The sequence below is a fragment of the Girardinichthys multiradiatus genome, chromosome 7 (assembly GCF_021462225.1).
Source record: "Girardinichthys multiradiatus isolate DD_20200921_A chromosome 7, DD_fGirMul_XY1, whole genome shotgun sequence".
Lineage (NCBI taxonomy): Eukaryota > Metazoa > Chordata > Actinopteri > Cyprinodontiformes > Goodeidae > Girardinichthys > Girardinichthys multiradiatus.
The window spans coordinates 4,074,215-4,095,285 of record NC_061800.1 but is presented as its reverse complement, the minus strand read 5'-3'; the positions used below and the strand labels follow the sequence as shown (position 1 = coordinate 4,095,285).

At 41.8% G+C, this 21,071-nt stretch overlaps 1 protein-coding gene across 2 annotated transcripts in view; it reads right to left on the bottom strand.

Annotated features, from left to right (window-relative positions):
* Window positions 1–21,071, bottom strand: part of raph1a (Ras association (RalGDS/AF-6) and pleckstrin homology domains 1a) — a 96,620-nt gene that overhangs the window by 31,281 nt on the left and 44,268 nt on the right. For both annotated transcript variants that reach the window (XM_047370000.1, XM_047370001.1), the window contains exons 3-8: window positions 4,704–4,838; window positions 4,499–4,607; window positions 4,282–4,418; window positions 3,976–4,197; window positions 3,059–3,211; window positions 2,712–2,876 (exon numbers count right to left, since the gene is read on the bottom strand). In XM_047370000.1, the coding sequence (XP_047225956.1) occupies window positions 2,712–2,876; window positions 3,059–3,211; window positions 3,976–4,197; window positions 4,282–4,418; window positions 4,499–4,607; window positions 4,704–4,838 (921 nt within the window). The remainder of the gene's footprint in view (window positions 1–2,711; window positions 2,877–3,058; window positions 3,212–3,975; window positions 4,198–4,281; window positions 4,419–4,498; window positions 4,608–4,703; window positions 4,839–21,071) is intronic.

Sequence of the window (21,071 nt, the reverse complement as noted above, 5' to 3'; positions counted from 1 at the left end):
TTACTTTCCAGTTTGCTATTATGTACTCTTTGTGATGTGTCATATAAAATCCCAATAAAACGCTGTGGAACACTGTGGAAATGTGGAAGTCAGAAACCCATAAAACCATTTGCAAGTCGGTCTATGCGGGTAAAGTAAAAAGATGGATTGTATTAAGATCAGACCACCCTGCTTGTCCTGTTGTTTCTTTTATTTTATAAACTGCTGCTGTGATTATCTGGTTTACTGGACTTTTACTCGTGGTTTATCTTGTTCATCTTTATTTCTTTCCTGAAAAACTCCCATTCCTTAATTTCAGACCTTTTAAAAAGATGTTGTCTTTGGGCAAAATCTGGACTGATATCTTCTTGACAAAGAAGTCAAGAAGATTTCCATCTGTGTGATGGCAGCATTAAAATAGAGAAGCCCACCTGGACAGTAAATTTCCCTTTGATGGCAGCAGAGAGCATCACTGATTAAAATTCATCTCCTAACCAAAGCTGGATTTCTCCAGAGACATTCCCAGACACTTTGGGATCCAGTGTGTCCCAAACTGTGGTTATTTTTTGCTGGCCTTAATAGACGATCAGAGTGAGGGTGCGAAGGACAGACCAACTGCTGAGTCCCAGTTTCTAATGAGCCGGGAACAGCGCTCAGGGAGAAGAACATTCAAATACATGATCCTCTTCTTTGCTTCATCGCACTTCCTGCTTTTAACCCCTTTTTCCTCCCTGGCTTCATCTTCATCTTCATCATCATCTTTACCATCTCCTTGACTTACTCTTTTTCCTGGTCTTATTCAAACTTCATTATTTGCCTCCCTGTTCTCCCATTTCCTGTTTGTGTAGAAGGTCTCTTGGCCTGCCTGTACTTGATGAACTCAAGCACAAAGCTGCTTTCCTGCTCACTGAACATAGTTTGCACCACAGATCAGCAGCTGACAGGCTCCCAAATGGCCAAATGCTCTTAATTTCATTTTAATGAAGACTGCTCAAAGAATTTAAAGGAAAGCTCATCTAAGCCGGTTTAGGTTTGTGTTGACTAAATATCTGTTTTTAAGTTTGTTAGAATTTGATCGACTTTCCTTGTTATGTTGGGAAAGCTTCATTTTCTTAGTCAAATGAAAATCAACGTCTTACAACATTACCAATTCTACAGAACAGTTTCTTTACTCCACTTCCAGCTGCCTCTACCAGCTCACTGGATCACTTTACTTTGTTTTATTCTCGTCTTATTTAGTTTTGCCTCATTTACAGTATTTATACATTATGTGACTGACTGACACAAAGTAGTGCAGAACTATAAAGGAAAATGATAAATGGTTAACTAACTGTGCATTCAGCTCAGTATTGTACAACCGCCATTCTCCGCTGGTGGAGTGTGTCTACACCAGCGTTAACATCTTGAGAGAAATATTTGCTCCTCTTTGCCAGATGGTTCAAACTCAGTTCGACTGGAAGGACAGCGACTGTGAACTTCAATCATCAAGTCTTGACAAAGATTTTCAATTAAATTTAGGGTGTGACTTTGACTGGGCCATCCTAACATCAGAAAATGCTTTGATCTAAACCATTCAGCCCTGGCTGCATGTTTAAGGTTGTGTTGCTGCTGGAAGTTTGCACACCAAACGACACACGTGATGTGGCCTTCTCGTTTCCCTCCATTTTTGTAAAACTCCTTTCAGATAATCCTTTGTAGGTGTCCTGGTGAGCAGCTGCAGAAAATGTCTTAGAGCTTCGTTTGTCAGCAAAATGTTTTTCACCAAGTTCTAAGTCATGCTTTGATGGGGGAACAAATACTTAGTTCACAAAATGACATAAGAACCAATGTTTTACATTTCTGTAATGCATTTTTAATATTCTGTCTCTGCTTTAAAATGAACGTATGATAACATTTCAGTGCTTGTGTTTGTTTTTAGATGAGCGAAACTAAGGAAATCTGCAGGGGATCAAACATCCCATAGTTGCTGCACTGCAAACTAATGTTAGCCTTTTACAGAAACAGCAACAACTAATGTAGATTTGGTTTCAGCTCTGATTTTTAATTCTGGTCTTTTCTATAAGACTTAAATCTAACAACATCTGTGTTACTGTCTCTTTTTATTATAAATAAATCTGATGTTCACTGCTGCTCCTAGAGTAAAGTTAATGCTGAGTTACGGCAGTCCAGGCTGACCCCCACCTCCTGTGCTAATGCAAAGATCTGATGCTAGCCATTTTATTGCTTTACTGAAAATCTTCCCCTGTTCCTTCTATCATTTTTATCCATTTCTATATCTTTATACCACATTGTGTTACATTCTGCTAGAATGGTTTATTATGATTAATAAATCCAAAGTTTAACGAATCTGAAGTGAGTTTCCATCTGGCGTTTGTTTTGCAGGCAGCATGTGTGCTGATCTCCATCCTGTGAGTCACCCATGCTAGTGGGGCTTGCCAATCATTTTTATGACCACAGTTATTGTCAGATGAAACTAATGTGCTCCTAATCAACTTGGAGTGACAATAGACTCAGCATAATCCCAGTTTACAGACAGGTGTCATGCTGATTAAATAAGTAATAATGTGTGGGAAACCTTCAGGACTAAAACGGTTCTTTTAGGTACAATCGGAGTCTGTCTCTGATCAGCTGCATCAATATCAAATAAAACTGCGTGAATTAATAGGTTTTCCATCCCAGAGTTCATCATTTAGAGTGAACAAAACTTTCTGCTTGTTTATCTCAGTTTGTACCTCTGTGTTGGGATGCCCCTGACTGGATCCTTCACCCGAAGGCTGAGGGCCGTCAGATTCGGAGTGGAGGACGCTGTCCAGCGAATCCATGGAGGAGGCGGAGTTAACAGAAATGCCAGAGGCTGAAGTGACGGAGGAGCGGGAGGAGTGAACGAATGACTGCACCTGAGGAGGAAAAAAGAAGGTCTCTATATGGAAGCAGGAAAAAGAAGTGCAACATTCTGAAAAAGACCCCATGAAGTTTGGTCTGCAGTTTGTTTTTGCAATATTTCAACCTTGAATAACAACTGATTAACTCAAAGCTGAGACTGCTCTGCAAACCTTATGGTTTGGGAAATTCTTTTTACCTCGTGCTCGCTGACTGTGCCCACTGATCCAGTGCGTCGATGTTGGCGCTGAGAGGATCCGGGCCGTCGCACTGAGGCCGACGTGTAGGAGGAGGCGGAGCTAAGAGAGTGGGAGGAGGTCTGCCGTGCGGCTTCATCCATGCTCAAAGACGCCTGAGGAAAAGATAAACAGAACAGAAGAAGAAATGTGTTTTGCACATGATGAGTTGTGGATCTTTGTCACACATAGTACCCAGAACCTGTTCTGAAAGAATTGACCTCATTGACTGAGAACTGACAGTTGAACAAACTAAAAAATAAGATTTATAGCTAGAATGTTTTTATTACTCAATGCCACAGCCAGCCAAACAGCCCCACAGAATGATGCTCCCACCACCATGCTTGACAGTTGCTTTAATGTTATTATGAGCAGGATTTTTCGAGAACAACTCTGGCTTGTCCAAACCTCAGCTGTGCTTAAAGGTGTTGATTTTGGATCAGGTTCTTCTTTCTTGGTTGGGACCCTCTCAGTCATGTTGGTGGTCCCTGGGCTGTTCTTGAACATACTAATAAATTTACTGTCATCTGAGAGCATAATTCTGGGTCAAATAGGTGCTCCATACGTCTCTTGACTCAACTTTCTATAGTTCTCAGTTCTTCACATTCATTTGAAAATAAAGAATTTTTCAAATGCCTCAAAAACTATGTATTCTGGTCATGGTGAGAGTAACTTCTGAGTGGCACATTGAAGAGCAAGGAGTGTTATTGGGGTCAGCTTTATCAACTTTCCCAGGTTTTAGATTTTTCCACATTTGTGATCTAAAAATGTGAATCACAGCAGGTGGACACTTGAAACAAACATGCACTGCACACGTTTCAGCTGTCCCATGACAGAGAGATGGTCTTAGGTTGGCGTTACTGTAAGAATGAATCCCAACCTTCTCCAGCTGAGCTGTGATGTCATCCAGGCTGAAGTTGGAACCCAGCGGCGGCCTCCCCTGATGTCCACTTGGAGTTCTGATGGTGCCGGCCGGAGACGCTCTGGTGCTGCTGCTGCTGCTGCTTGCCCCACTGCTGCCACCCCCACCAGAAACACTGCTAACAGTGCCCCCTGTTGACTGCTGCCTGCTGCTGCGCCCAGCAGGAGGCTTCTGCCGGACCTGAACACAAGATAAGAGCATGTGTAGTAGAAACAAGTTGAAGACATCATAAATAATAAATAAATAAATGAATAAGATGGGCACCTTGGTGTCTGTAAGTCCCAGCCGGGCCATACTGCTGCTGCTGGACTTGGTGTTAATGGTGCTGAGCTCCTGCTCAATGGATGACAGGTCGGCCATAAGGGCATTGAGGTCCACATTCTCCCCCTGATTTAGGGCCTCTGCATGCAAACACAATATGATAGAAATCAAGATGGGCTACAGGTGGCGGAGAGGAATGTAAAATCAACACACGTCTCACCGTTGATGTTGTAAATGGAGAATCTGTAGGAGAAGTTTGCCATGTTGGTCTCCTGTCTGAGGGGAGCTTTCTGCTGAGGGGGACGTTCTGGACGACCATCATCCAAGCTCTGCACACACACATAGGAGTTATGTTTACATTCCATCCACTGTTATTTGAATGTTCCACCACTGTCATTAGATGAGATCCACATCCTGCACGGTACCTGTGTGAGCTTGTCCAGCTCTCCTAGCCAGGCTCCAAACATCTTATCCAGGTCCTGGTCCTCCTTATCACTGTCCTCTTCTTCTTCATCCTCCTCCCCCCTGACCTCCACCTCCTCATCTGAAAGCTGATCCATCTGAGGAAGAGAAGAAGACAACTAAAGTCAATCTCTCATCTCTATCTAGTGGTCAATGTTGGGTACTGCAAGTAAGTATTAAGCATTATGGTTGAAGACAAATGTGTCAGTAGAGAGAAAACTGTTTTATTATTTCTGCCTGAGCTGTAGTGAAGCAGAATGTTCTATCTGAAAAACATCCAGCTGTATATAATGTTTCATTCAGACATGAAGCTTCTTTCCTTGGGAAAAACTACCAGTTAGAACTTTAAGCAGAGCATTTCATGTTGATCACCTACTTTTACATTCAGCAAACTCTTGACATTGTTCTACAATACGGACCAAACTAGCTGCAAAACTTTATTCTGAGAAATAACTCAGCTTCATTCTTTCTACGGCTGGCATATCAACCACAATTTTGGCCTAATTATAATCTGTACACCACCCATCTCATGTTACACGTCTTTTTCTGGGCATGGGATCTTTCTGATTACAAAGAACACCCAATTATAAAAAGATAATCACAATAGTAATAACCACTAAAGTTTTAAATCATTAAGTTCCTTCAATTTAACCTTTTAAGTCCAGAGGGGTTCTGTGAAGTTTGGGCTCAAAATAACATTGACTAATGGAACTTGCAGTAAAGAAATGAGAAGAAAGCAAAGGTTAAATTCTGCCCCCAGTTCTGGGGGTTGGGCTTAAGAGGTTGTTTTTCCAGGAATTGTAAAGTAGAACCCTCTCCCACCATGATAAGGTCAGTTGTCAGTCAGTTGTGTATGACTGGTGAATGACAGAAAGCCCTTCAATTAATACAGTTCCATTTGTTTCCAAAATAGTTGGAAACACCCGAGTTGAGCGCGTTCCAGTTGCAAGCTGGGAAACCAGTGTGCATAAAAGATGAACAGTAGTTAGGTCACATCCCCTCAATCAGCATGTAAGTCAGTAGAATGAACAGTCCACGTCAGCTGCGCTAACAGAACATCTACCCAGGCTAGTCAACTAGCTAATATCGATCTGCCAGCTGGAGCTAATGTTCACCAAAACAAGAACTCTTACTTTAGGCATATATCTGAATGTATCTGGTGTTTAAACATTTTTAGGTCTTCCAATGTGTACACCTGTTGAAATAGGCAGAAACCAGCTGACCACAGTGGCTAACTGCCTGTCTAATTTCAAGTCAAATTTAAATTTGATACCATGGCTTAATATTGAGGGCTGCACAGTGGCACGGTTGGTGGCACTGTTGCTTTGTAGCAAGAAGGTCCTTGTGCATGTGTGGGTTCTCTCCGGGTACTCCGGCTTCCTCCCACAGTTCAAAAACATGACTGTTAGGTTAATTGGTCTCTCTAAATACCCTTAGGTGTGAATGAGTGTATGCATGATTGTTTCTCCTGTATGTCTCTGTGTTGCCCTGCGATGGACTGGCAACCTGTCCAGGGTTTACCCCGCCTCCCGCCTGTAGACTGTTGGAGATAGGCACCAGCTCCCCCGTGACCCACTATGGAAGAAGTGGGTATAGAAAATGGATGGATGGATGAATATTGAATTACATCATTACGATTTGGGTTATGGGAACATTGTGAAACGGTTTGAAGGTTAACATTAAACTATAATCTAATATAATGCAAACCTACTCTTCTTGATTCCAAATGCCCTTAGAAGGTCTCCCAACACACACAGAACAACCAGCAGACCCATCTGGGGTTGCATCAACCTAAAACAGAACCTGTGAAGGCACTACAGGTTACCCATGGCTGCTTGATTGCAGTCCAGTCCTCAATGTCTGCCAACAGAGTTAAATCTGTCTATCTGGGCCTACTGAAAGGTATCCAGTACTCATAATAATTCCATTTTTATCACACTAAATAATAAAGCACGCTGACCAGTGAAATAACATCATCATTTTTTTATCCTGTAAAATAAGCAGCTGGTGAACTTTGAAGTTCTTTATTTTAAGAACCATGACTTCATCTCACAATGTTAACAGGGTCCAGATCTTTGAAACTTCTCAATCACATGGACCAGGCGGAGTTCATGTGTCTAAAAATAGGCTTTAAAACATAATTCATAACAAAGAATCAGAGAAGCCAGAACAGATGTCGAGGAACGGTCCTGACAGATTAATGTGGAACGTGTGTTTATGTACCCGCCCTGTGAAAAAGTCAACACACATGGAGAGGGGAGAGGCACCGTTCCTTTGATTGATGCCAGCAATAACCTCTTCCTCCCTCCTTCTCTCTCTCTCACACACCCACGCACACACTCAAACAGACTTCCTTCCTTCTTTGATGTAAAAATTCCATACTTTTCTAGATTCAACTATCCACAGTTGTTAGTCTTTCACTATCCGAAAAAGAAAAGAGAGAAAGAAAAAGAAAGACAAAATGGTCAGCCGTTGGAAGTTATACTAACTGGTTATTAAGCTGCCTCAAGATGTGTCACATTGGATCCTAATCCTAAAGAACCAATGTTCCAAATGTTTTATCTTGTAAAATTCAATTCAATTCAATTCAAAAATACTTTATTAATCCCAAAAGGAAATTAAATAAAAAAGGGATGAAAGCCTTTATTAACCTGAATGAAAAGATTTTTTTTTTCATACTTTCAACTGTAAGCTATTCAACCCAGGCTGTATAGAAAGGTCTGTTAGTGTTGAAAGTAGTTTGCCCACAGTAGTACAGCATTAAAACAAAAACTTTAAAAACGTAGAACATCATATAGTTGCCTTTTTTTAAAAGCAGAAATGCAAGTGCTATATCAAGTGCTGCCTAAATAATATAAAATATTAATGTATAAAAAATATTAAAGCCATAGTTATATTAATTTATAGTCATTACGATTATAATGCACACACCTGAATGTTGCAGTCACTGTTTAAAAGCAGAGTCAGGTGCTTCCTGGACTCAAGACATTGTTAATTGTAAGCCGGCTTAGGCCTACAATCAACAAACAAACTGATTAAACAAAAAAACTGTATTCTAAAGCATCCCGGGTAAAATTTAATCCCAGGTAAATTTTATGTCATCAAAAACCGTGACCTCATATTTGGATAGATGTACAACGGGCAGATTAATTAACTGGGTCAGCTGCTGGTTAGCCAACCTGAAATAGGCTGTTTATTGCATGGGGATTGGCATTACTTAAAGATTGAGTTAAGTAAGAATAAAACAACTCGAAACAATGAACCTTTAGCATTTGGAGCAAATGTTACCTCACTGACCCACTTTGACACTGGAATTTTTACTCCTATAATACTTCCTTTAAACTGAGAATGTCTATTTTTGGCAGCAACAGACAATCAATAAGTAAGCAACCAGGGCCCAATCGGTGGACTACCTTCGAAACTCTTCAGTTGGTTAAAAAGTAGTGATTAGGATCAGACAAACTTCAGCTGGACCCCTCAAAACTCAAAAATCTGATCAGTGAGAGCATTAAACATAAGTACTACTAGGTGGCGCTGACAACACTCTTCGGTGCGGAACTTGTTACTGTGGAAAGACTCAAAGTTGATCATTTCAGTAACAGGTGTTTAAACATAAAATCAAAGGGGAAACAGCTGGTTCTGGTCATTTGGCTGTACAGTTTCAGTAGATTTGTACCTGGCTTCTTCAGGTGTTAAATGGAGCCATGTGTCACAGGACAATAATTCATACCTGCCTTGGTGAAGTTTCATTCAAATGGTGAAGGAGCCAAATGACCTGGTGCTGACTCCAGATACCAGGAAGCTGGATCATATTACAGCAAAGTTTCTCTGTTTTACTGTTTTGAGTTTTAGCCTTTGTAATGGAACAGAAGCTTCAAGAAGCTGCTGGTTTGGCACTAGGCTGGATCCAAGTTGCAGCTTCAACACTGCTAAATTGTTTGTCATACCATTCCTGTGGTTTAAAGTAATTTAATGGAAATGCCAGAACAGGTGCCAGAGTGACTGAAGTTTACTCCAGCTGTCTGGAGCATAGAGTAATGTATTACAGCCCCTCCACAAACTTTTCCTGTGCACTGCCAGCCAGCTGGAAAAAAGAATGCTTCTGGAGCTTTAACTCACTTATAGCAAGACAAACTTGGCTACATGACAATATTTCCGGTGGCAAAAAGCCACCTGCAGTTAGCTAATTATGTAGATTTAACTATAATAATCATGTTATAGTATTTTAGCAGCAGTAGGAACAGCCATTGCGGTTCTGTTTGAAATAATAAAATGGATCATGTTTTTGTTGGATTAAAACTGTCAAATGGTGGAATGTTTGCTCAGGGTTTTCACACTGGGAGAATCTCATAACGATCCCTGCCTACTTGGAACCACCCTCACAAAAGTAGGCAACAAAATGTGGTTTCTTTTGCTAGGTTGCAGTCCATGAATTAAGCAACATAGGCTGTTGAATATTGACTTTAAACTTTTCACAACAGTCAGTTTCAGGGGCAACCTTTAACATTTTATTAAAGGTGCAAACATGGAAGAGATGGAGAGATTAATTTAAGGAAATGTGGCCCACTGGTATAGTTCTATGGGCTAAAATGGGATCTGTTGTGTGCGTTTCAGAAAACGTTACCACTAATCTGGACAAAGAAACTGAAATATGGAAAAAGGAACTCCTGTTAGAGAAGCAGTGTAGCAGGTTGGTGCTGTCTTTAATATATCAGTAACTAATAAAAAGTAGACCAATAACCTCATTCAGCTCTTCTGTTCGCACCCCCTACCTCATTTTAAGCCTTTCTACTCTCTCCTTCCTGCAGCTTCACTCAGACAACCCTTGAGTCTCACCCAGGACAAAGTATGCTATTCCTGGGTAGCTACTCAGCTGTCACCCCTTGGACTCCCCTGGGGATTTACTGCCAGCCCAACATACATATGGACAACACACGCACGCACGCACACACACACACACACACACACACACACACACACACACACACACACACACACACACACACACACACACACACACACACAGGATTAGAGAGCAGAATGGAACACACCCTAATGCAAACACACAAAAAAACACAACTTACACACAAAGTGAGAAGCAGCGCTACAATTAGATCTCTATGGTTAGCAAGGTCTGTTTGTATGCTGGAGCCTAGGCCCTCTGTGTGTATGTATGTGTGTATGTATGTGTGGTTTGGGGATGGCTGAGCGTACAGGAGCTCTGTGGAACCTGGAGTTTGGATGAAGACCAACTCAGGAACTTTTTCTTTCCAAGAACCAGGAGAGGATTTCTACCATGACGTGTTTCTTCAGTAAGAATATGAACTTTGGAAGCCATTTTTGGCAGCAGTTTGAAAATGTCCATCACAACTGTTTTTCTGTTACAAAATGTATAATCAAATGATTATCTGGCCTGATGTCGATGTATCCATGATCTCTTTTCAATGTGATGGAAACAGAGCAGCAGGAGTTTCCTGCGTTACTCTGGCTGTACACAACTTCTCCCAAGCATCAGCCTGTCACACGGTGCTCTCAGTAGAGCAGAGCTGAGACAGCAGGTCACAGTGATGGACTGTAAGTGCTGTGTGTGTGTGTATGTGTGTGTGTGTCCAAAGTAAACAGTAATTACTTTGCTCCTGCAGCCACACTCTTCATGTCTGTCAGACTGAAACCGTACAATCATCCTCCTCTCCTGCATTCCTCCTCCCACCTCTCTGCATTGTTTCTCCAATATAATTACCCTTCTTCAGTTTTCCCTTCCACCTTTCCTTATTCCCTACTCCTCATCAATTCCTTCATCTCTCCCGCGTTTTATTCCACAGAAGTGAGGCAATAAATCGTGCATTTATCACAGCAGAAGCTTGATTTCCTGCAGCCACAACATTATCATCTTCATTGTCACACAGTGCCTTGCACAAGTAATGATTCATAACATTTTCATATTTTGCCGCAGTAGAACCACAAACTTCTATATCTTTATCTCAGTTATATAACATAGCAAGAAAAATGATAGCTGGATTAGGTCTTTGTTTACAATTTACAATCTGAGAAGTGTGGTGTGCATTTGCATTCAGAGTCAATAGTTTGTAGGACCACCAGTCACTGCAGTTACAGCTGCAGGTCTTTATTCTTTTGTCTCTACCAGCTTTCTACATCTACAGACCAAAACATTTCCTGTACTTCTTTGACACATACAGTGCCTTGCAAAAGTACTCGGCCCCCTTGAACTGGTCAACCTCTTGCCACATTTCAGGCTTCAAACATGAAGATATAAAATTCAATTTTTTTGTGAAGAATCAACAACAAGTGGGACACAATCGTGGAGTGGAATGAAATTCATTGGATGTGTCAAACTTTTTTAACAAATAAAAAACTGAAAAGTGGGGCGTGCAATATTATTCGGCCCCCTTGCGTTAATACTTTGTAGCGCCACCCTTTGCTGCAATTACAGCTGCAAGTCACTTGGGGTATGTCTCTATCAGTTTTGCACATCGAGAGACTGAAATTCTTGCCCATTCTTCCTTGCAAAACAGCTCGAAAACAGCTCCAGTGAGGTTGGATGGAGAGTGTTCGTGAACAGCAGTCTTCAGCTCTTTCCACAGATTCTCGATAGGATTCAGGTCTGGACTTTGACTTGGCCATTCCAACACCTGGATACGTTTATTTGTGAACCATTCCATTGTAGATTTGGCTTTATGTTTTGGATCACTGTCTTGTTGGAAAATAAATCTCTGTCCCAGTCTCAGGTCTCTTTCAGACTCCAACAGGTTGTCTTCCAGAATGGTCCTGTATTTGGCCCCATCCATATTCCCATCAATTTTGACCATCTTCCCTGTCTCTCCTGACAAAAAGCAGGCCCAAACCATGATGCTGCCACCACCATGTTTGACATTGGGGATGGTGTGTTCAGGGTGATGAGCTGTGTTGCTTTTATGCCAAACATATCGTTTTGCATTGTGGCCAAACAGTTCGATTTTGGTTTCATCTGACCAGAGCACCTTCTTCCACATGTTTGGTGTGTCTCCCAGGTGGCTTGTGGCAAACTTTAAATGAGACTTTTTATGGATATCTTTGAGAAATGGCTTTCTTCTTCTCACTCTTCCATAAAGGCTAGATTTTGGCAGTGTACGACTGATTGTTGTCCTATGGACAGACTCTCTCACCTCAGCTGTAGATCTCTGCAGTTCATCCAGAGTGATCATGGGCCTCTTGGCTGCATCTCTGATCAGTCTTCTCCTTGTTCAAGATGAAAGTTTAGAGGGACGGTCGGGTCTTGGTAGATTCGCAGTGGTCTGATACTCCTTCCATTTCAGTATGATTGCTTGCACAGTGCTCCTTGGGATGTTTAAAGCTTGGGTATCCAAATCCAGCTTTAAACTTCTCCACAACAGTATCTTGGACCTGCCTGGTGTGTTCCCTGGTCTTCATGATGCTCTCTGCGCTTTGAACAGAACCCTGAGACTATCACAGAGCAGGTGCATTTATACGGAGACTTGATTACACACAGGTGGATTGTATTTATCATCATCAGTCATTTGGGACTACATTGGATCATTCAGAGATCCTCACTGAACTTCTGGAGGGAGTTTGCTGCACTGAAAGTAAAGGGGCCGAATAATATTGCACACCCCACTTTTCAGTTTTTTATTTGTTAAAAAAGTTTGCCATATCCAATAAATGTCATTCCACTTCACGATTGTGTCCCACTTGTTGTTGATTCTTCACAAAAAATTTGGATTGTATATCTTCATGTTTGAAGCCTGAAATGTGGCAAGAGGTTGACCAGTTCAAGGGGGCCGAGTACTTTCGCAAGGCACTGTAACTCAAGCTCAGAAAGGTAATACTGAATATCAGCCTGGTCGATAGATGATTTGGAGCAAAAGGTATCTGTGGAACAGTTTTAGTCTCTTGACAGAGTTGAGCAGAAGATCTGCAAAACAACTACTGAACTCATGAACAATGGAGATCTTAAAGCAACATATCTTCCAGGAACACATATTTTCTAGGAACATTCATGTATATTTCACCGAGACAATGTAAAACCACATTGTACAGATTGCAAAATTCTACAAATTGCAAAAAAGACATGCAGAGAACAACATGCATAAGTATAGACTGGGACAAATGGGGACATGAGGAAGCAACATGTGGACAGAACACAGGGTGAGAGGACACAAAATGTTAAAGGTTCACACACTGCTTTCAAAGAAAAACTGGAACTATGTCACCTCCCTCTGGTCTCTAACATCTGCTGCTTGAGTGCCTTTGAGCAACTTCCTCATGAGGACTCGGCAGCTCCCAGTAACCCACAGAGGCCCAACTGGTCTGTGGCCACAACGCAGCAACAGCAAAAAAGGCTTTTAAGTCCCCTCGAGCGCACTAAATGTGGCCCATTCTCACGGCTCTATATCAGGTCACACACACACACACCACTGTACAGTATTTTTGGGCCTGGTTGTTGGCTTTTTTTTGCAAAGTAAAGCTATAAATCAAAACCAAGGAAGAAAGAGGCAATGGTGATTTAGGCTGTTTCCCTCTGATTCTCACACACATCCTGCAGGGTGGCCATTTTCTAAAAAGATGACAGGCTTTGTTTACGGTGTCTTTCAATCGTGCCTGAATTACACTGAAGTTGGAACTGGTGCTCAGTGTTGGCTGCAGACATACCAGTCAAAAATTGAAGATCTGATTTGAATAGTATGACTACCTCTACCTCTTAGTTCTGATTTTATCAGATAATCACATAATGAGGTGAGATAGTGATAGGAGCAACAGTGTCCTTGCATGGAGGAACATGTGGTAGATTAATGGCTTAGAAAGTTTAATCCCACTGTGGAGAATGGGGTTCCAGTTTGGTGAATAGTGTCCAGTCCTAATGCTGGGATCTAATAAGCCTCGGATGTTATTACTCCTATCTGGGAATGATGTCATACCCAGTGTTAGCATGTTCCAGTACCAAGCTAAATACTGTGCTCAGTGACCAGGCTACTTTTAGCTAATAATAATGCACTAAAATAGCATATAGAGCACATTGCAATGGTATTTATAACTTGAACGTTTTTACATTTTGCCACATAACAAGCACAATCTATTCATCTGAGATTTTGTGTTATACACTAAATCTGACTGGCAGATTATCTCTAAATAAAACTAAACACCTGTTAGAGAACATTAGAGAACAAACAGCATCATAGAGACCACGGAACACAGCAGACAGGTCAGGGAGAAAGCTGTGAAGAAGTTTAAAGCAGAGTTAGGTAAGAAAACAATATCCCAAAGTTTGAACATCTCACAGAGCTCTGTTCAATCCACAATCTGAACACAGAGAGAGGATGGATCAACTGCAGATGTACCAAGACATGGTTGTCCACCTAAACAGAGATGCTGAGCAAGGAGCACATTAATCAGATGCAGCGAAGAGGCAAATGGCATCTCTGAAGGAGCTGCTCAGGTGATAAAATCTGTTGCCATAACAGCTGCTGACAATGTTCACCACAAATCTAGCCTTTATGGAATAGTGGCAAGAGGAAACCATGAGAGGTCCAGTTTGCAGTTTGCCATGAGCTATGTAGGGAAACCAGGAGACAAGTAGGTGCAGTCTCGACAGGTCCCTAATTAGCACAAGGATTTATACCGTGGCACCCAGAAAATGCATTGTGTGCGTGCGTGTGTTCCGCCAGGTCCTCCGGTGATTTTATAGTATCAACTGCAGAAGCAAAGTTCTGTAGTCTCTCAGCTTTACTCATGTTCTTTAGCAGAGAGACCTGAATGTAGGAGGTGTTTACTTTGGTGTGTTGATCGAACATCAGAGCAGTGAGTGGTCTTCAGATTCACTCAATATGTTTAATTAGTGCAGAGATGATTGTTGGGACCCACAGCTATGGAAACAACATTAAAACTCCGGTACAAACTTTTATGGAATTTTCAAAATAAATTGCATTAACCTACTTCCGGCACAGCCAAGCAAACAGGGTTCCCATGATGCCACTGTCTGTGTAAGAGCATCCCCTCTCCAACAAGCCGATCTCTACCACCCGGACTCCGCTCAGAGACTGGCCGGAGAGGCAGCTCGCTAATGTCTCTTTGCTGGCAAACAGACAAAAACTCTTCAAACTGGATCCGAGGGGGTCATAAGATTACGCGATCATATGCACAAGTTAAGTACTGATGAATTACTGTTGAAAGAATCCGGTATTCATTCATAAAAGGGAAATTAAGGTATAAGGATTGCTTTACTTTCTCTCTGAGGCCTGCAGAAGCAAACTGTGCTCCAGAGTTCCCTGCAGAGACACGGTCTCTACAAGCAGAGTCTGAAGGAAGGACAACGGCCCCGCATCACCGTGGTTACGGTAACGTGCAGTTGGTTGGCGGACAGAACGAGCCGTCTTTCATCCACAGCTACGGGGGTTAGCTGGAAGCTAAACCTTTTTTGTTTGTGTGAAACTCAGCTATCTTGGTGCTAGCAGATGATCTGCAGCACACGTGTTCAGTTTTGTGTTCTTTGTTTGTATGTTTTAAAGTTAAGACAAACTTTACTTGAAGGGTGATTTTAAACAGAAGATTGATCATAACGCGCCGTCCGCGCTTATGCATTTTATCCCTTTTATTGACTGTATTTTTAAAGGTGTGTGTTTGATTCTGCTGCGAAGCTATCAGCTTCTTTTGTTAGCTTCAACCGCTAACAGCTAAGGACACGTGCTTGCTGCCAAATAATATTTACCCAGAAAGGTTTAGTTTTCAATCCAGTAAAAAATGTGTCCCTAACATCATTTTACTAAATCTGATACTTAAGTAAACACCATTAAGCCACATTTCTCCAGAAAGATTTGGGTCTTTTCCAAAATACTCCCTTAAATATTTGACCATTTCCTTTAATAATATTTCTTTAAATATTATTTTAATAAATAAAGGCAGCTAATGAGACACCGTTGAGAAATGGTCATCCAGAAGGTTGGTCTTATTCAGCAGATCATTATTTAAAACATTATTTTATTAAAATAATATTTTATCTGATCTTCCATTGTGAATGGTTGTCTAAACGTTTGCTGATTATTGCCTAAGTTGGTTCCAAGACTAACTTAACTTCATTTCCAGATTCTTCAAGATAATCCTTGGTTCTCAAACATAAACATTGCATGGTAATGTTGCATCACTCTTTTGGTCATGGTTTCAATCATCTTTAATCAACTTGTTTATATTGTACATAGCCCATGAGTCTTCGTTATTCTTTAATTCTGCTTGGTAGTTAGTTGGATTGTTTTAGCATAGTAAAGAGTTTGTTGGTTGAAATATGTTTGACTTTGAGTTGACTTATTTTTGTTAATAAATTCTTGTATTTTAAGAAATTGTGTGAATTCATTCCATGTGTGTGCAGAGTTTATGCTGTTCAATAATGTCAGAGCTCGTCTCACACCTTTCTATTTTGTCCTAATACCACTGCCTTACTGGGCTAGTATTCAGAGGACAACCCTTAACAGACCAAAATATTATTTGATAAAATATTAATATTAAATAATATTCTCAGATTCATAATCCTAACATGATTTACAGACCCAAGGAGTAGCTACACTATTAGGCATACAGGTGTGTAAGTGACTGTCAGGGTGAGAAGCATTTCCAATGTGCCTTTTCTGGACTCAACCAAGCTCCCTCAGATCCAGAGGCAGGGTATTTTGGATTGGGTAGTGTGACATCAGAGTGGTGCTCATTCTGCAAGTCCAGCTCAGATATCGCTGTAAAATTTGCAGCTCCTCTCACACAGGAAGGAGAAAAGGGGGAGGCACAGGAAGCTGAGCACAAGCGAGGAGCTGCCTGCTGATCCAGCAACCATTATATCACTTCCCCTGAGATCTGTGGCTGGGATTACATCATTTCCTGTTGGTTTCCCCACTTCGTATCGACATCTGCCTCCATCTTTCAATACAAGGAAGGCAGATTAATACAGAGAACAAGCGGGGGCCTAAAACAGACTGTCTGAGCTGATTTTATGTTACACCGTTTTGCATTTCAACTGACACACACAGGGGGAAGGATCTCAGAGCACACACACTCATGCACAGTACACACTCTCAAACACACACACACAACGGTGTATTCCACATTTACAGACAGAACAAATGAGTTCTATTTTTACTCGCACAGAAACAAATAGGAGGCAGCAGGAAGTTGAAACAACTGAATGGATTACAGAGAGGTGGGGACGTGTTCCAACCCCACTAACAGTTTGATCCTGATGGCTCACAGAATTGGGACCAGCAGATCAAAAGTATAGCATGTGCAGCAGAGCTGCATAATGAAAGGAAGCAGGAAACACAGTGAAGATGCTCCTAGATCCTTTTTACTGTGTCTAAGCACATGACAGACACCTTAAAAGAATCTATGTTCCCATGTTAACATACAGTAGCTGATCAGCTGAAAGATCATGCGTGTCTCAGGTCCAACACCAGGCGTTCACTGGATCAGATACTGATGAGCCGCTGGAGTTATTTTTCTAAAGATCTGATGTTTTTCTTTGTTCTCCACTAATCTAGTGTTGATAAGGACACACTGTTCACATCCCCCAGATATTGTAGGCCATGTGCTTTTTAGGACAGCATCTAGTGAATATATTAGGAATCAAATGCTCTCAACTTGCGTTGTAAAAGGTTTGCAGAATACATTCAGTTGTTCCCCTCCATGATTAGCCGTATTCAGGTTAGCAACTAGAAAGGATGAGCTCCGCTCTCAGTCTCAAACCTCCAGGGAAACTTGACACTAAAGTGGACCAGCCTTGATGGACGCCAGATTTCCCAGCAGCTCATCATACAGTCAGGTGAACTTATTGATGGTTTCCAAGACAGCTCGGTTGGAGTTAACAAACTTGTTGTCAGCAAGTCAAATACCTACCACAGTTTACAAACCCAGTGAGGTCTCAATGACACCTGGTTGGAAAGGTCACTCAGAGGACCAAGACCATCACCCCTGAAGACGCTGAGCAGGAATCAACTCAAGAATGTCATTGGTCAGATTTTCATCTGTCTGCAAACTGTCAGACAAAACTACCGTATTTTCCGCACTATAAGGCGCACTTAAAAACCTTTAATTTTTTCAAAAAATGACAGTGCGCCTTGTAATCTGGAGCGCCTTATATATGGATCAATTGGTTAATTGGTTGATCCATACTGGTTGTACACGGCGCTCTGTCAAAATGTTTCAGTACGACTGGTAAACTACTAAGCCACACCGCTTGCAGCATTACGGCTACCGTAGTCAGGGGCGTCGCCGAAGTAATAGCGGTAAACACCTGTACTGTGCTTACTCCTAGTCCAACACCACTTGTGTGTGTATAACGTTTGAATGTACTGTTGCAGGAATTGCCTGAACTATATGTGATTAGAAGCTCAGTATGTGGGGTGTATGTTTCGTGTGTGTGTATGGAAGATGTTGACATTACTCCTCCGGACAGAGGTGGCGCTGTGTGCTGCCGTAGCTGAGAATCAAGAGTGAAGGAGGGACATCGGTATTATTGTGTGTGTGGGGTGGGTAGAGACGGCGACCGGAGCAGCGGTGTATGAGTCTGTAAGCCGTGTTTTTACGTGCTGCAAAGTCATTAAAAAGAACCCCGAATCTCGTCAACAACTCAGTGTTTTGATGCTGTTTCTTCATGCTCAACTCAGCAACGTATGAGTGAGGGAGTTAACCCCGAGGAAACTAGTAACTTCGGCCCTGGAGAAAGCGTCTCCCCTGTGTCATCAGACTACGGTCAGGGGACAGAAACAGGAAAGGTTAACAGTACTAACGTTTGATTTAGTGCATCAAACTGTTTATTTTACATGTTTACTGAATCAGGGAAAAGTTCCCTTTCACGTTTTAACTAACGTTTGATTTCAACTTCAACTTCATAGACTCCAATGCATTCCTAACGTGCGGTTGGCTCTATTCAATAGAATTCTATGTAGAGGAGACCTTACCATGAGAGTGAATGGAGTTATCAGAACGCTGGTTTGTAGTGTATTAATAAAGTTTGACTGACTTATCTGACTGTTTTGTTGACATTCTCTTTAGCACAGCTCCATCTAGTGGATGCATAACGCAACCCCAGTCAAACGTTTGACTGCAGTAGCTTCTATTCTATGCGCCTTATACAGGTCCTTCTCAAAATATTAGCATATTGTGATAAAGTTCATTATTTTCCATAATGTAATGATGAAAATTTAAATTTCATATATTTTAGATTAATTGCACACTAACTGAAATATTTCAGGTCTTTTATTGTCTTAATATCGATGATTTTGGCATACAGCTCATGAAAACCCAAAATTCCTATCTCACAAAATTAGCATATCATTAAAAGGGTCTCTAAACGAGCTATGAACCTAATCATCTGAATCAACGAGTTAACTCTAAACACCTGCAAAAGATTCCTGAGGCCTTTAAAACTCCCAGCCTGGTTCATCACTCAAAACCCCAATCATGGGTAAGACTGCCGACCTGACTGCTGTCTAGAAGGCCACTATTGACACCCTCAAGCAAGAGGGTAAGACACAGAAAGAAATTTCTGAACGAATAGGCTGTTCCCAGAGTGCTGTATCAAGGCACCTCAGTGGGAAGTCTGTGGGAAGGAAAAAGTGTGGCAGAAAACGCTGCACAACGAGAAGAGGTGACCGGACCCTGAGGAAGATTGTGGAGAAGGGCCGATTCCAGACCTTGGGGGACCTGCGGAAGCAGTGGACTGAGTCTGGAGTAGAAACATCCAGAGCCACCGTGCACAGGCGTGTGCAGGAAATGGGCTACAGGTGCCGCATTCCCCAGGTCAAGCCACTTTTGAACCAGAAACAGCGGCAGAAGCGCCTGACCTAAGCTACAGAGAAGCAGCACTGGACTGTTGCTCAGTGGTCCAAAGTACTTTTTTCGGATGAAAGCAAATTCTGCATGTCATTCGGAAATCAAGGTGCCAGAGTCTGGAGGAAGACTGGGGAGAAGGAAATGCCAGAAGTCCAGTGTCAAGTACCCACAGTCAGTGATGGTCTGGGGTGCCGTGTCAGCTGCTGGTGTTGATCCACTGTGTTTTATCAAGGGCAGGGTCAATGCAGCTAGCTATCAGGAGATTTTGGAGCACTTCATGCTTCCATCTGCTGAAAAGCTTTATGGAGATGAAGATTTCATTTTTCAGCACGACCTGGCACCTGCTCACAGTGCCAAAACCACTGGTAAATGGTTTACTGACCATGGTATCACTGTGCTCAATTGGCCTGCCAACTCTCCTGACCTGAACCCCATAGAGAATCTGTGGGATATTGTGAAGAGAACGTTGAGAGACTCAAGACCCAACACTCTGGATGAGCTAAAGGCCGCTATCGAAGCATCCTGGGCCTCCATAAGACCTCAGCAGTGCCACAGGCTGATTGCCTCCATGCCACGCCGCATTGAAGCAGTCATTTCTGCCAAAGGATTCCCGACCAAGTATTGAGTGCATAACTGTACATGATTATTTGAAGGTTGACGTTTTTTGTATTAAAAACACTTTTCTTTTATTGGTCGGATGAAATATGCTAATTTTGTGAGATAGGAATTTTGGGTTTTCATGAGCCGTATGCCAAAATCATCCGTATTAAGACAATAAAAGACCTGAAATATTTCAGTTAGTGTGCAATGAATCTAAAATATATGAATGTTAAATTTTCATCATGACATTATGGAAAATAATGAACTTTATCATAATATGCTAATATTTTGAGAAGGACCTGTAATCCGGTGCGCCCTATATATGAAAAAAGTTCTAAAATAGGCCATTCATTGAAGGTGCGCCTTATAATCCGGTGTGTCTTATAGTGCGGAAAATACGGTAACCCTTATAAAGAACAGAGGACACTCCTTCTTCAAAGCCCACACCTACACTCTGTGTACCTTCAGGGTGTTTGCTTTTAACAGCTCTGTCGGTTTGTGGCTAAATTCATTGCAAAGAAGAATAATTCCAAATACAAACATTTCTGCCCGGACATTACAGATGAAATACCTCCACCTCTGAGTGCCTGAACGACCTTTAACCTGATCCCTGTGCACACACCAACAGAGAGTGTTGCCTCACTGCTTCATTATTCACTCGGTGACAGCTACAGTTGTTGCCTTGTATAGTGGCTCAAGTGTAACTGCGTGTTACATGCTTTTCACCCCAACACACTGCGACATGTCAAGGAGCAGGTCAGGAATTGACAAGGTTGTTTCAAGTGTCAAGTCTGGTGATTTGATACATTCGTCATACCTGGAATTGATTATGCTACACACAAACGACAACTACACTGCTGGTAGCTCTAAAATAGAAGTGAATCCATGGATTCTTCTTCATGCTGTGT